This window comes from Trachemys scripta, chromosome 8 (genome assembly GCF_013100865.1).
Source record: "Trachemys scripta elegans isolate TJP31775 chromosome 8, CAS_Tse_1.0, whole genome shotgun sequence".
NCBI lineage: Eukaryota > Metazoa > Chordata > Testudines > Emydidae > Trachemys > Trachemys scripta.
Window position 1 is genome coordinate 80,884,474 of NC_048305.1, and position 16,380 is coordinate 80,900,853.

The 16,380-nt window shown below is 40.5% G+C and overlaps 1 protein-coding gene and 1 long non-coding RNA gene across 3 annotated transcripts in view; one reads left to right on the plus strand and one right to left on the minus strand.

The window, feature by feature from the left end:
* Positions 1-16,055, minus strand: part of PRKACB (protein kinase cAMP-activated catalytic subunit beta) — a 115,788-nt gene extending 99,733 nt beyond the window's left edge. The window contains exon 1 of one of the 2 annotated variants that reach the window (XM_034779050.1): positions 15,843-16,055. In XM_034779050.1, coding sequence (XP_034634941.1) covers positions 15,843-15,888 — 46 coding nt within the window. In that variant the 5' untranslated portion in view covers positions 15,889-16,055. The remainder of the gene's footprint in view (positions 1-15,842) is intronic. The other variant, XM_034779051.1, reaches the window with a different exon arrangement.
* Positions 15,396-16,380, plus strand: part of LOC117881603 — a 7,368-nt gene continuing 6,383 nt past the window's right edge. Inside the window, exon 1 of the long non-coding RNA XR_004646827.1 lies at positions 15,396-15,511. This is a non-coding gene — a long non-coding RNA (uncharacterized LOC117881603). The remainder of the gene's footprint in view (positions 15,512-16,380) is intronic.

The window sequence follows — 16,380 nt, forward strand, 5'->3', positions numbered from 1 at the left end:
TTATAGTTAATTTAACTGTAGAATAAAACTAATAAGACCTTGCCCAAGTTATCCCCTTCACTTTCATAGACTGAGAAAATAAAAAAACAACACACATTCCCAGATGGTGCAGAAATGTGTAAAGTGCCCTTTTTGTTGCATAGATTTCCACTGTCCTAAGCCCAAGGACAAGACAGAAGACTGGAGGATCCACGGAAATGGGAAAGAAAAAGAAGTACAGAGTCCCTGTATCAACTTTGGAGAAATTCTGTAAAAACACGGAAAGACAAAACTCCCTTCAAACACCTTGACTATAGGGAAGGGGAAGGCTTGCAGGAACAAAAAGTTAGAGATATTTTGGTCCCAGGTGGAAAGGGAAGCAGGCTTCCTACCATCCTCATTCCACTCCCCTGAACAAGCACAGACATACTGGTTTCTGGTAGATGTCCCAAAATCCCCAAAGGCCTCAGGTTATCAATATCTTCTCTGCTTCATGGATCAAGGAAGTGAGAGTGTCAGAGGAACAGGGGAGTGTGTTAAATCTCTCTCCCTCTCTGCAATGCAAAACTAAATGAGAAATACCTTGAAAGGAATCTCACAGTTAGCAGCACCCTATATGCTAAAACTTATTTTTGAGACATTAACAATCTGGGTCTGGTTCTACCGCCAGCAAAATCAGGAGCTGCTCTTATAGCACAGGTCTTGCACACTAAAAAACTACAACAGTACTCTGGTACAACAATTTTTTCAAAAAACGTAAGTTACAGCCACAGATTTTATTACTATTATTCTGATGCAGATATTCAAACAAACACCATTTTAACAGCATTATCTTTAGGCCAAATGACCTGGAGATTATTCGGTTGAACTAGGTCCTAGAATCCTGCTGTAAATTACTTAGATGCTTTTCATCAACAAAATTGATTGTATTAAGCATCTGCTAGAAAAAACTGCTTTAAAGGGAAAAAGATATGACAAATTTATGTAGCGTCCCCTCTCCACCCAGTTACCTTTTCTAATGCCAATCTGCTTACAAGTTTTGATAGACAGGTTTGGGGTTTTTTGGATCCTGCAACCCACTCAGCAGGGTGTATCTTCTTTATTTTTCCCTATGAATTTATTTGGCGGTGCCTTCACACCACTTGCTCCTTCCTGGCAGGGTTACCAGGGCAGCTTGCGAGGAAAATTCTCACCACGGGGTAACCCACACTTACTTGCCAGATAGTTGGAGACTCCCAAGAAATAACACAAATACATACAATATATTCAACACAGTAATTATATTAAACAGGAGACAAATATAACATAACAGGATAAAACACTATTCTTAGGGTCACCAGTGCCCATGTTGATAATACCCGTGACTTTTCCCAGTCATGTGACCTGAGGTAGAAAATCTAAGATTAGTGTCCTGCTGGTACACGTACTTTGTTGGGGCCCCTGATGACCTATAACCACGATACAAACCATCCCGATGTGTAGAAAGAATAGTAAATATGGCAGGCGACCAGCTTGGCTAAACAGTGAAATCCTTGCTGATTTTAAACGCAAAAAAGAAGCTTACAAGAAGTGGAAGATTGGACAAATGACCAGGGAGGAGTATAAAAATATTGCTCAGGCATGCTGGAGTGAAATCAGGAAGGCCAAATCACACTTAGAGTTGCAGCTAGCAACAGCTGTTAAGAGTAACAAGAAGGGTTTCTTCAGGTATGTCAGCAACAAGAAGAAAGTCAAGGAAAGTATGGGCCCGTTACTGAATGAGGGAGGCAACCTAGTAACAGAGGATGTGGAAAAAGGTAACGTACTCAATGATTTTTTTGCCTCTGTCTTCACGAACAAGGTCAGCTCCCAGACTGCTGCACTGGGCAGCATAGTATGGGGAGAAGGTGACCAGCCCTCTGTGGAGAAAGAAGTGGTTCGGGACTCTTTAGAAAAACTGGACGTGCACAAGTCCATGGGGCCAGATGCGCTGCATCCGAGTGTGCTAAAGGAGTTGGCGGATGAGACTGCAGAGCCATTAGCCACCGCAGCAACAAGTCTCAAAGCCAGGCTCGACTGACTCAGGCTTGCGGGGCTCACACTACAGGGGTAAAAATAGCAAAGTAGCCTGTCAGGCTGGAGCCTATGCTCTGAAACCAGGCAAGCGGGGTGGATTTCAGAGGCCAGGCTCCAACCCGAGTGGGAACATCTAAGCTGCTATTTTCAGGCCATTAGCGAGCCCTGCAAGCCTGAGTCTGTTGACACAGGCTCTGAGATTCGCTGCCATGGGGTGGGTTTTGTTTTGTGTTTTTTTGCAGCATAGTCATATGCTAAATTAGAAAAAAAATAAATAGGTCAAAATGCAATATTATTGTTGTACTATGAAAACACTTGGTAGAATTTCCATCTTTCAGGTTTTTGAGGAATCCTCAGTTTTCTTGTTTTTTTAATTACATTTATAAAACAATATGAAGTTCACTTGTTAAAAAACATTTCTACAATATGTTGTTGGTTTACAAGTTTATTTTCTATTATTTGCTACCTTAAATAAAAAAAAAAAAAACACATGCTATAGCAGCTAATGAGAGTAACGACGCAAAGCATTCCGTTCTGTTAACGGGTGTACAGATAGCTGAGCAAACTTTTTGGAAGCTGACAGCATAAAGTATGAGTCTGAACATTCCCAGTTAACATTGTTTCTCGACTAAAACTGTAATAGTGTTCGGCTTTAAAAGTAAGCCATCAACTTGAAACGAATATTGAATTAAGACCATTTTTGTGTACTGCATACCCACCTACATCCTTTAAAGTAGTGTAGACAATTAGGGATGGGGGCCATCACCTGGCAGAAATACATTTACCTTAAATAAAGTATCGTATGCCATAACTTATTGTACCTAATGCTATACCATTCTTCACCATAATTATTAAAAGCATTCAGCACAGAAATCTAAGATTAATTCAATTTTCATTTTAGTTTCTGAAGTTTTATCATTAACTTCGTATACACAAAATTCACCAAGGAGAACAAAACTCTACTGAATATAAAAATAAACGCTACAGAAGCACTATCCACAATGAACCTCCTAGGTCACCTAGTCGTATATGAAGCTACTGAAGACTCCTGGAACTCAAACTGCTTTGTTTTGCAATTTGATATTTATGCAGGACATTAATCTGTAATACGAAATAGTATCTTAAATTATTTCACTTTGAAATTCAGTTTACAGAAAATGAGTGTTTTTAAAAACATAACTTAGCTAAAGTATTTGGAACACAGACTTAGTACACATGCACAGTAGCCAGTCTGACAATAGGCTGTAATGTTGGAATGCACTATTGATAGTCTATTCTCCCAATAATTTTACAAGCTGGAGCCCCACTCTCAGAATCTACCTTGCTTGGATGGACCCTTGTGCCAGATTTCAATGGGGGCTCTAACACTACTCCAAATGTATCACTGGGGCCTGGAATTTTAAAAACAGCAGCCCTAAGAACAATAATATTTTATTGATTTGTAGAGAACACTTTAGAAAAGTACAACAATATAGATGTATTCAAAATGGGCCTGATTCTCTTTTCACACCAGTGAAAGCAAGGGACAATCAGGCTCACAGGATTTCCAAAACTCAAAATAATTATTTTAATCAGGTAAATAATCTGCATTCACAAGCTTATACCCTTACCATACATACACTAAGCTATTTTGGTACAGCTAAATGTTTATTTGTCCAGTAAACCTACTACAGCTTTGTGTATTTCCCATCAATGCATGTATTACTTAAACATAAATTAGCCATTAAAAATTATGTTAATTAAAAAAATTAAATATCAAAGCTGTAGCAGAAGTCATCAGAAATTTTAAAGATACAGCTGACAAGTCTATATTAATTCAATGTGTACCATATTCCTTTGCCACGCTGGTGCATGTTAAAAGACAGTCTCAAACTTTCAAACTGGTACCACCTCTCAACCTGATTTTAGCCCTGCAACACTGTCTCCCTTCCCACTCCTGCCCTATTTTTGCCAACTGAAGTTATATGACTAGAACCTCTGTGTACCATACTGACCCATGTGTCAGTTAACACTGAATGCCTGCACACTGCTAATTTGAATAAAACGATTGTCTTATTATAGACAGAGGTGTTTTATCTGTGATTAAGTTATACTTCACACTCATCTATAAAGCCCATTTAGAAGATGAATACCTTAAACTTATTGCAAATTTAAAACTATAATAATTAAACTAGGGCTGTCGATTAATCCCAGTTAACTCACACAATTAACTCAAAAAAATTAATCGCAATTTAAAAGATTTATTGCGATTAATTGCACTGTTAAACAATAGAATACCAATTGAAATGTACTAAATATTTTTGGACATTTTTCTACATTTTCAAATATATTTATTTCTATTATAACACAGAATACAAAGTGTACAGTGCTCACTTTATATATTATTTTTTATTACAAATATTTGCACTGTAAAAATAACAAAAGAAATGCTATTTTTCAATTCACCTTATACAAGTACTGTAGCACAATCTCTTTATTGTGAAAGTGTAAATTACAAATCTAGATTTGTTACATAACTGCACTCAAAAATAAAACAATGTAAAATTTTAGAACCTACAAGTCCACTCAGTCCTACTTCTTGTTCTGCCAATCACTAAGACAAACAAGTTTGTTTACATTTATGAAAAAAACCAAACAGGAGTACTTGTGGCACCTTAGAGACTAACAAATTTATTAGAGCATAAGCTTTCGTGGGCTACAACCCACTTCTTCAGATGCATATAGAGTGAAACATATGTTGAGGATCTCTTCAACATATGTTTCACTCTATATGCATCCGAAGAAGTGGGTTGTAGCCCACGAAAGCTTATGCTCTAATAAATTTGTTAGTCTCTAAGGTGCCACAAGTACTCCTGTTTTTTTTTGTTTTTTTGTTTTGTTTTTTGAGGATACAGACTAACACGGCTGCTACCCTGAAACTTTACATTTATGGGCGATATTGCTGCCTGCTTCTTATTTACGACGTCATCTGAAAGTGAGAACAGGCATTCTCATGGCACTTTTGTAACTGACGTTGCAATTATTTACATGCCAGTTATGCTAAACATTCATATGCCGCTTCATGCTTCGGCCACAATTCCAGAGGACATGCTTCCGTGCTCATGTTAAAAAAATAATGCATTAATTAAATTTGTGACTGAACTCCTTGGGGGAGAATTGCATGTCCCCTGCTCTGTTTTACCCGCATTCTGCCATATATTTCACGTTAAAGCAGTCTAGGATGATGACCCAGAACATGTTCGTTTTAAGAACACTTTCACAGCAGATCTGACAAAACAAAAAGAAGGTACCAATGTGAGATTTCTAAAAATAGCTACAGCACTCGACCCAATGTTTAAGAATCTAAAGTGTCTTCCAAAATCTGAGAGGGATGAGGTGTGGAGCATGCTTTCGGAAGTCTTAAAAGAGCAACATTCTGATGCAGAAACTACAGAACCCAAACCACTAAAAAAGAAAAATCAATCTTCTGCTGGCGGTATCTGACTCAGATGATGAAAATGAACATACGTTGGTCCGTGCTGCTCTGGATTGTTATTGAGAAGAACCTGTCATCAGCATGGACACACGTCCTCTGGAATGGTGCTTGAAGCATGAAGGGACATATGAATCTTTAGCGCTTCTGGCACATAAATATCTTGTGACACTGGCTACAACAGTGCCATGCGAACGCCTGTTCTCACTTTCAGGTGACATTGTAAACAGGATGCAGGCAGCATTATCTCCTGCAAATTGCAACCAAACCTGTTTGTCTGAGCGATTGGCTGAAGTAGGACTGAGTGGACTTGCAGGCTCTAAAGTTTTACATTGTTTTATTTTTGAATGCAGTTTTTTGTACATAATTCTACATTTGTAAGTTCAACTTTCATGATAAAGAGACTGCACTTCAGTTTTTGTATTAGATGAATTGAAAACTACTATTTCTTTTGTTTTTTACAGTGCAAATATTTGTAATAAAAAATAAATATAAAGTGAGCACTGTACATGTTGTGTTCTGTATTGTAATTGAAATCAATATATTTGAAAATGTAGAAAACATCCAAAAATGTTTAAATAAATGGTATTCTATTATTAACAGCACGATTAATCGCGATTAATTTTTTTCAATCGCTTGACAGCCCTAAATTAAACATATCACCTACTGTTCCACTATCCACTGTAATATAGACAAAGAAATTCAAACTGCTTAATATCACATTAATCAAAAGTCACGATAAATACTATTGGAGTTTATCTATCTATTCATCTATGCATACGTACCATTAATTATGTCATCTCCAATTCACTTGTCAGGGACAAGAACAAAAAACAGATTCTAGGTGCAGAGAAAGTAATGGTATTTTTCGTGTTTGAATCTCAAGTTTGCTCCTTTGATACAATAGCTACTCAGGCTGCCAGGTTTTTCTTTCACCCTTCTTTATTACCACAATTAGTGTGTTTGTTTTTCAGTGCTAATAGCAAGGCGTGATCTACACTTAAAAATTAAATCAACCTAGCTACTATGTCACTCACAGACGTGAAAAATTTCACACCCTGATTTTTGTAGTTAGGTCGACCTAACCCTCTGGTGTAGACGCAACTAAATCAAGGAAATAATTATTCTGTTGACCAACCTACCACATCTCAGAGAGGTGGATTAACTACATGGATGGACAAACCCCTTCTGTCTATGTAGGAAGTGTCAAAACTACTGTGCCACAGCAACACAGCTGTAGTGCGGCTGCTGTAGCATAGGCCTACCCCAACTGCACTAGTTTACCAAGTATGTACTTGCTATTGGAGGTAAGAAATCAAAACTCCTGGTGCCCTGTGGTTAAACATTCCTAAATTTTTAACAGTAAGATAGAAATTTATCAGCTACAGTGTGATAACAAACCAAAAATGTACCCCTACAAACAATCAAATAGACCAAACACGCTAGCACATCTGAGAAGATGCTTCAAGTTGAAAAAGGATTTTCTAGCTTTCTTGATTGTTTTAACAACTTAGATAAGATGGTCAATTATTTTAGCCTACCTTATTCTATCAAGCAGATAATAACACCTTCCAAAAGAACCAGCCACTACAAAGCATAACAGTTCTCTATTGTTCTTATGGAAAAAACTTGGTTCAGGATAATCATCAGGATGTTACGTTTACTCTGGTAAAGAACAGCCGTGTCATGGAAGAGAGACAAGGTGGGTGAGGAAATATCTTTTATTGAACCAACTTCCGTCGGTGAAAGAGAGAAATTTTCGAGCTACACTTCTCTCTTTCACCAACAGAAGTTGAAATATCTTTTATTGGATCCTCAGCCTCCTTTTCCCTCTAATATCCTGGCACCCACATGGCTACAGCAACACTGCAAATGTCATAGGAGAGATATTTTATGTTTCTCGGTGTTATGAAGTGACAATTGTCTTCTTCTAGAATACCCACTACCGATTTGCAGTACTTGAGATTCTCTTTGGGCTTGTCTTCACTGCTCAAAAAGCTGAATTTTTTATGCTGGGGTAATTAGCATGCAGTAGCTATCCTAAAATAAAAATACAGTGAAGACAAGACATTCTAGTTTTACAGCTATATAAACTCATGGAAGCCAACCTGGCCTCAGCAAGTTTATCTTGCAGTAAAACTAAAATGCCTTGTCTTCAATGTATTTTTTACCTTAGGATAATTCATGAATGTCACCCCTCTGCAAAACATCAGCTTTTTACAGCAGCGAAGACAAACCCTTAGACTGCATCTTCACTACAAGATACACCAGGGCGTAAGCAATCATGGGGCTAGTCAACTCGTGATAACCTCTCTCATGGGGGCATGATTACATCTACTGTGCTGTCAATCCCTATAGCAAGACCTGTAATTGACACATTTTACTGGGTAAGAATACTAGAGTGTCTTAGCACAAAGAACCATGGAATATGCCCACAGGTACATGCAAGTGAGTGTACAAATAGTCAGGACACAGGAAAGCAGGTAGGGATTTGCTGTAGGAACACACTTTAGCAGGTGTCTGATGCAGGTGCTCATGGGCTAGGCTAATCTAGATATTCAGATTGGTTGCTCAATCACCCAGGGGTTGGTACCAATCACTGCAATAACTGTCCAGGGTAGACAAAAGGCATGGCTACACTGGAAACGTCAAAGCACTGTCGCGGGAACGCTGCTGCAGCAGCACTTTGAAGTGCAGTATGGTCGTGCTCCTGGTAATCCACCTCCACAAGGGGATTAGCTCAGAGTGTGGCTCCCAGTGCTCGGAGCCTTTCTACACTAGCACTTTAAAGCACTCAGACTTGCTTCACTCAAGAGGGTGATTTTTCACACCCCTGAGCCAGCAAGTTAGAGCACTATAAAATGTAAGTGTAGACAAGCCTAAAGCCTTAGTTACATTAAAAATGCCAAAAGCCAAGTATTCAATGATTCTTCAAAACACGTTCATGACTTTTGATACTGACATGCTTCTGAGAGTGGAGAGGTGGTAAATGAATGGGCACTACTAACAAATACATAACAACAATGCATCAAATGATTTAAGATATTTTAAAGTGGAAAACAATCTGAGCCCACAAACAGGAGCAAGGGACAGTAGCTAAATGCTCAAAAGGACAAAACAACTCCAAAATGTTAACATAAATTTGTTATGCTGCTCTATGACTATCTTTTCTATGTATTATTTTAAATTACTGTTAGGGAATTTTGAGCTGTGAACAGTTTTTTTTTTTTATTAAATCAAAACAAAATAAATTGTACAGTTTATGGACAGGCAAACTATGAATTGGCATTGCACAAGATTTCCCACACATTTCAGCAAATCTGGCTCACTGCTAATCTGAAAGACCTCTGCTACTCTAATCTTGAGTCTCTTTTGAAAGGAGACTCTCATATGTGACCACCCCAAAACATTAACTAGGATAATTCCACCAAAGATATTTTCAAATGTTAGTTCAGCAATTGGAACTAGTGTTGATTTTCAGAAAGTGAAACACTAATGCTGAAAGCCCACCTAATAAATAGCAGAGACAGTTTGAGCACAAAATATAAGACAATTTTAAATTTATTATTTTTGGATGGTAGATGTACAAGAAACATCACTGGAGTAAAGATTTTCTCTTATGTACCCTTCAGGATATACTCCCGATATCTAATGTATTTAAATGTGTAAACAAGACTTCAGAAGTTGTCAATTGGCAATTTCAAAGTCAAGAAGCATAAACTCACTGTACAAAAGGATTATTACCGTTGAACAAAACTACAGTCAACCCCTAAATATCACATCCAAAGGTCCAAAAGACTATTGTTACAGGGGACTGAGTGGCTCAGGAAATTAGAAATGGAGTATAGAACTTTTCACCTCTATATCACTGGTGAGTAATGACATAGCAGTGTATCAGCGAATGGCTGTATGAAATTAACTGATGGTCTGTCCAATTCTAAGTGAACAAACATCTATGTTACAGGAACTGCCAATAATATTACTAACTTGTATTGGTAGTCTCGACGGAGGGACCAAAGAATGACTGGACATGAAGAATAAACATCCCTCCACACCCCCAAAGGTAGAGTCTTCAGAACCATTGAAATTGACTGGTAAGGCTGCTAGGGGAAGGTCACACTGCATCTCCTTTTCTGGCACCTTTCAAACATGCACCACTTACAAAATAATTCAGGGGAATGCAAAGAAGGGCTGACAGTAATAGGCGCTCCCTCATACAGAAGATATTGCAGTGTTGCTAGTTTGGAGAGGGGGAGAGCGAGCATGTGACAGATGCGCATTGTCCCAGACACGTGGAAAAATAAACACAAGATGCAAGGCACATGGTTTAATTAGATGACAACCGTATTACCTTAATTCATCTGGGAATTACCAGGCACTCAACATTATGAATCATTTCAACCTGGTGGAGAGATGCCCCTCAACCCCTACCCCTCTACAACGGGTCCCCAAAACATTGTTAGGCTCCCAATGCCCTCCCCTCATATGAAGGTTAAAGAACTGGGTTGTTTCCTCACTGCCCCAGACCTTAGGAGTCCCAACCCCATTTCTCAGCTTCTTTAGGGGATGCCTTCCCTTAAGTCTATTTATAATTTTAGTTTAATCAGGGAACAGGACTCTTTATGAAATGAGCACCTGCATCAGACACCTGCTAAAGTGTCACAACTTGACCTTTTCCTCCTAACTCCACTGTATCCCTGAACAGCTGTGGGGAAGACCTGAACAGTCACCCCATCCTGGCCAATCTCACCATAAGGGGAAAATTCCTTACCTGTCCCAAAAAAGGCCACTAACACAATATCCACAGCAGACCTAAAATCCTGGTACTATGCTAATCAATGAGAGGGTGCTCAGGCTGGAGGCACAGGGTCTATATATACTTTCCCAGTTGTGCAAGGGCCAATGACTTATCTGAGCAAACCAGCCAAAGCACCCTCTCAGGTGATGCCTTCCCATCCCACCCCCAGTGAGACAATCCTTCCTAACCTACGGAGGGGGAGGGGGACCCTTAAAGGAGCCACTATCCATCCCTCCCTCCCCCCCCCCGAAACAAACATGTACATCTGAAGATCACAGACGTTTGAGATTGTAAAGACCTGTTAGATCATAGTCCAACCATTCCTGTAAGTGCAGGATATGGTTCTCAGATAATGAGAAGAGGCATTTGGAATTAAAATTAAACTACACCTAATCTTAAAAGCTTCCACATCAACTCTAAAAAAGTTTTTTTAAAAAAATCAAGCAACTCCATATCTCACATTATTGTTAAAAAAAAGTGGCAAGGACAAAGACTAGTGACTAACTTAAAAGTTACAGAAATTGAGCAGTTTCAAAATGAACATAGAGAACAGAAAAACTGTACAAAACTTTCAATTAAATAGCAGTTAAAGAGTATTCTAATCACCTAAGTGTTCCTTAATACAATTTAGTAACTAATATTAGTATAACCAAAAAAGGTTGGGGATAGAGGGGGGGTTAAGTTTAAGATTTTATTTTGAGATTCAAAACTGCAACAACTTTCTTCCCTCAGAGAAGATGGTAAAAGGTTAAAAAACAATTTCTAAACTAATTCACGTTGTAACTGCATGTGTGCACTATTTCATAGATTAAAAAAAAAAGAGCAAGTAATGCAGAGCTATACATATTACTTAAAAGCACTGGATTTCTCGTAATTTATAGAAAGAACAAATACTAGCTACAAACTTTGCAACTGATGTGGTTAGCTTATTCAACACTATTTAGACTCGCCAGATAATGTTAAAACATTAGAAAACTGATCATGTACTCTACAGCAATGGTTCTCAAACTTTTGTACTGGTGACCCCTTTCACATAGCAAGCCTCTGAGTGCAACCTCCCCTTGTAAATTAAAAACACTTTAAAATATATTCAACACCATTATAAATGCAGGAGGCAAAATGAGGTTTTGGGTGGAAGCTGACAGCTCGTGACCCATGTAATAACCTTGCGACCGGCTGAGGGGTCCTGACCCCCAGTTTGAGAACCCCTGATCTAGAGCAAGAGATCTATTTATGAGACCAAATGTCATTTGTTGTCCTTGTTCTAATTTAGAAGTCTACAGCAAAGTCATGTTTCCTTTATTAAAACTACACCCAAGACAAAGATTCATCTTAATAAAACTAACATCTCTCTCTCTTTTCTTCCACAGAAGAAGTTACAGTAAATCAACAAAGGGTTCTTTTTAAATTGAATTTGCTCCATGTTATATTTAAAATTGTGCTAAACCAGATTTAGCTATTTAGACAGTGGGGCAAACTTTGTTCTCAGATACAGGAAATTCAATGGGGGTCATATAGATATAAAAATAAAGACTTAGCCCATTGTGTCCTATTAAACATACACAAAGACAAAAGGCCAAATGCAGAAATGCATTTAAAGAAGCCCAACTTTGTGTAATTTACATTATCTTCTGATCCACTCAGGATGCAAGTTATGAATGCTTTTATCCCGCAAGCTTCTCAACCGTTGCAGACTTTTATACTACGTGGTGCCCCATTAAAGTCAATGGGGTCCACCCAGATAAAGTAGCTTACTTTTTCTGTCTCACACCCCATAACACCTCACTTCTGATTTTGGCCCAATGATACTACAGATGCTACAGTGGCACAGCTATAGCACTGCAGCTGTGCCACTGTAGCACCACAGTGTACCAGTGTTTCTCAAACATGTCTACTGTGGCCACATGCGGCCACCAGGGGCTTTTCTTGCGGCCACAGCCCCTTGGGCTGTGTGTGTGTGGGGAGTAACAGCCCCTCCCTCTCCCTGTTGCTCCTGGATGCACCACCTCGGTGTTGGTTGCTGGGGCTGCCAGCAGGGGTTGGGCCCTGCCCTCCTATGGAGACACCTGGGACACAATGCTGGAGGAGCAGGCAGGCAGTGAGTTCCCCACCTTCCCAAGGGTGGTGGGGCTCAGGCTTTGGGCTTCAATCCTGGGATGGTGAGCTGGCAAGCTCTGGCAGCGGGGCTTTGGGCTCCAATCCCAGGCTCCGGCTGCACAATGGCAGGCCCTAGGCTCCAGCGACGGGGATTCAGGCTCTAGCCCCCACTCCCCACCCCCGCCTCCCCTAACCCCTCATCCAGGGCTTAATTTGTCCCCAGGCTTGGCAGGGCTGAGTAAGTCTGCTGTGAAAAGTGATATTTGTATGTTAATATCACTTTTCACAACGGACTTACTAGCTAGCAATAAATAAATTATAATGATTTGGATGTGCATATTTAATTGTTTTTCTTAAAGTTAATTAAGTATTTTAGGAAACAGTGCGAGAGTGGCCACCAGAAAGAGTTGGCAGCTGCACACTGAGGCCACCAAAAAATTTGTCCTGAGAACCCCTGGTGTAGAGACTTGCCACAGCAACAGAAGGGATTTTTTCATTGCCACTGTTTATCTACCCACTTGAGAGGAGGTAGATAAGTCAACAAAAGAATTCTTCCACAGACTCAGTGATGTCTATACCGGGGTTTAGGTTTGTATGACTCAGGGTATTAGTTTTTCCACACCTCTGAGCGACATTGCTAGATCAACCTAAATTTTAGATGTAGACCAGGCCTAAGTTTACTATGTGCTATGATAGCCTGGAAGAGAGGGGCATAGCAGAAAAAGGAACTAACAGTATAAAACATAAAGTGAAGTAGGCTACATCCCACTTTTACATCCACCTGCTTACATACTAGATAGCACAATGATGTAAGTCACACCAACTTATGACTCCCTCTTAGTCCCACATACAAAAAGTATCTTACACTACCTTACACAACATAGTGCGGTAGATTGAAAGTTACCATTTTGATTCCATTCACTTACAAGTCTTGTTTGGATGTAGTTTTTAAGACTATGTTTTGCATTCTACTATTTCGACTAACATACAACTACTATTTATTCTGCAACTATACAAAGTTCATTATTAGTTACTGAAGACATTTGTAACAAAGACAAAAAAGCTAAAGAAAACATCAAGACTACATTTAATTGTATCAGGTTTTGCTACATAAATGGACCACTCAACCATACTGTTATAATCTAAATTGACCCAAGAGTCAAAGAGCTCTTAAACTAAACTACATTTGCTTTTGCAAGTGGTAATCAGTACAAGCCAAGTTACCCTCCATTGTTCTTTCAGGAACCTCAGTATGCCCTGAGCTGCATACATGGATTAAGGGCATATTATCACCCTTTAATAATCCCTATTTTTTAGTAAACCCCTATTTTTCTGCTGCCACCCTGCATAATTTATTCCAAATTATTAAGTATTCTAGAGTTTGGAGTATATGATGCAAATCAAGCATCATATACTCTTCAGAAGAGAAGCAGAAAGACTGGGTGATCAAAGAAAATTTAGACCAGACATTAACAACAAATCCAAAACACTCTTTTTCCTGAGAGACTTTTACTCCTATAAACAAGGCTGAATATCCCTTTTTGCTTCTAATAATTTACTACATTCAAATTTACAATTATTTGATCCTACATAGTAAATAAATCCAGGTCTTATACAAGTGATAGAGAAGTGAAGGACAATTTCATCTCCTAATTACAAAAGTAATGTCACTACAGAAATTCCTAGTGTTAAGTATGCTGACAAATTACAAATCTGATTGCTGCAATCTATCTAGAACGTTCATTTTATAAGTAAACAGTTTAAAAATGAGAGAGAGAAGTTCTGAAATACATTGTTTGTGTGCCCCAGAATTCCTAAATGCTTTATTTGGTGGTGTGTAAAAGACTAATACAAGTCTTTATTACTCCCATTAACCAAAGATTTAATTTAACAAGATAAACCAGCAGAAATATGGCTGTCATAGAAGTATAATGCAACGTTTTGTCATTAAGCATTTCAGAAGTTGTCCAAAAGCAGGGTATTTTTATGTTTATTAAACCAAATAAATATTTTTTTTAAAAGATCAAAATAGTATTTAAATATCTCATAAAATATTTGTAATCAAAACTCTACCATCACACACTAGTGCTTTTGAACCAGAAACTAAAACTGAACAGTCTAGTTTCACTGTCCAAGCCAAGGTCCAATCCTGCAAATGAATCCAGAAAAATCAATGGAGCTCTGTGTGAGTGGTGGTGGTGGGTGGGGTCTACCTGCATAAATCTGATTGCACGACTAAGTTTAAGGGATAAATAAATGGAAAAAGTAAACAAACAGTAACAACAACAAATTTAAAGTTCCTTCATTTATAATAATCGAATGGTATTTTTACTGACAGAGGTAAGACAGTGTTGTAAGAATACAGCATTTGTAAACATTCAGTATTTCTTTAAATAAGCAGTTTTACATTGGACCCTACCACGTAATTTACCCAACAGAAACTTATCCAAAGTTATAAAATAGTAAGCAAACCAGTTAACAAACAAAAAAGAGTTTGGTGCATTTAATCAGTTTTAAATTATTTAAGGATCGTGATGATATACCTGGAACAAAACCCAAAAAATCCACTAATTCAGATAGTTCAATACTGAGCTACATTGCTCACTTGTAAAAACCAAAGTAACTTAAAATAAACATTTTACCTATATACCTAAACAAATACTTCAATGAGTAGAACTTATACATCCCAACAATACAGATATACTAAATGGGATTCCTACATAGTTTGTGGGGGAGGAGATGACAGTCAGCAATCCAGGAAGACTGGGGAGTTTCTGTCCTACATTCACACCAGTAAGGATAGAAATACACATGCACTGATAAATCACAGCATAGTCAGAAAGCTGTATAATGATACTAACTCAATGTCGTCTCTGCTATCAAAGGTGTGTAGAGGGGTGGAGAAATAAACGTTGTGGAACATTTGAAAGGCTGAAGGCTAGGGGGATGACAGACTGCTTTAGAGCAACCCCTCCTCCTGCAGAAGGAGGCTGGTTCTTTGGGAAGCCGACGAAGATGGGAGAAGCTCGTAGAGCAGCAGCTTGTGAGTGTGACAGACACCTGCTGTGGGACAGCCTGGCACAGCGGGTCGGCGCGGCATTGGCTCGGCGGTACGCTAGGCTGGGGCTGCTGCAGGCTGGGACAAGACGATTTAAGCCGCTTACAAGCATGCTGCTCGAGACACTAAGCCCAGGGATGGGCGATGCACCAGCAGCCGCGAGGCTGGAGGACCCGGGCACCTTACAGCCTGGATCCCCCAGCGCAGAGCAGCCCCCCGGGTACCGGGCACTTGGCTGGCAGAGCCCGGCTGCAAGGCCTGCGCTGGTCAGGGGGCTCCGCGCTGCAGCCCGCTAGGCCGCGGGGCCTGGGCCGGCCCTGTGTGCGCGCTGGGCCCAAGCGCGCTGGGCCCCCTCCCCAGGGGACGGGGTCTCACTCACTCACCGCTCTCGATCTCGTTGCCCTTCTTGGCGGTGGCTGCGTTCCCCATGGCCGGGCCGGGGCGATGGGGGAAGGGTGCGGTGTCGCTCCGGCGGGAGGGGGTGTCTGGCGGCTCCGCCCGCGGGCGCTGCGGCTGGCTCGGCTGCCTCCCCTCCCTCACCCCGCGCTGGGTCTGTGTCTCCGGCCGCCGCGGAGGAGGAGGAGGAGAGCGCTCTGCCCCCCCGCCCCCACTCAAACACACGGCGGAAATGACGGCCGAGGAGGCGCCTCCTCCGTGCTCCACAGCCCGCTGGCCTGTGCGGCCAGGGTGGCTGGGGACACGGGGCGGGCTAGGCAGGGCGAGGAGCCGCGCAGCTGTGTGACACGGGGCTGAGGTACCCCTTGTCCTGCTCCTCCCACCCCACAGCTATCCCCGTCCCGCGCCCCTCACCCCACAGAGCGCCCTGTCACCCCACAGCTATCCCCGTCCCGCGCCTCCTCACCCCACAGAGCGCCCTGTCACCCCACAGCTATCCCCGTCCCGCGCCCCCTCACCCCACAG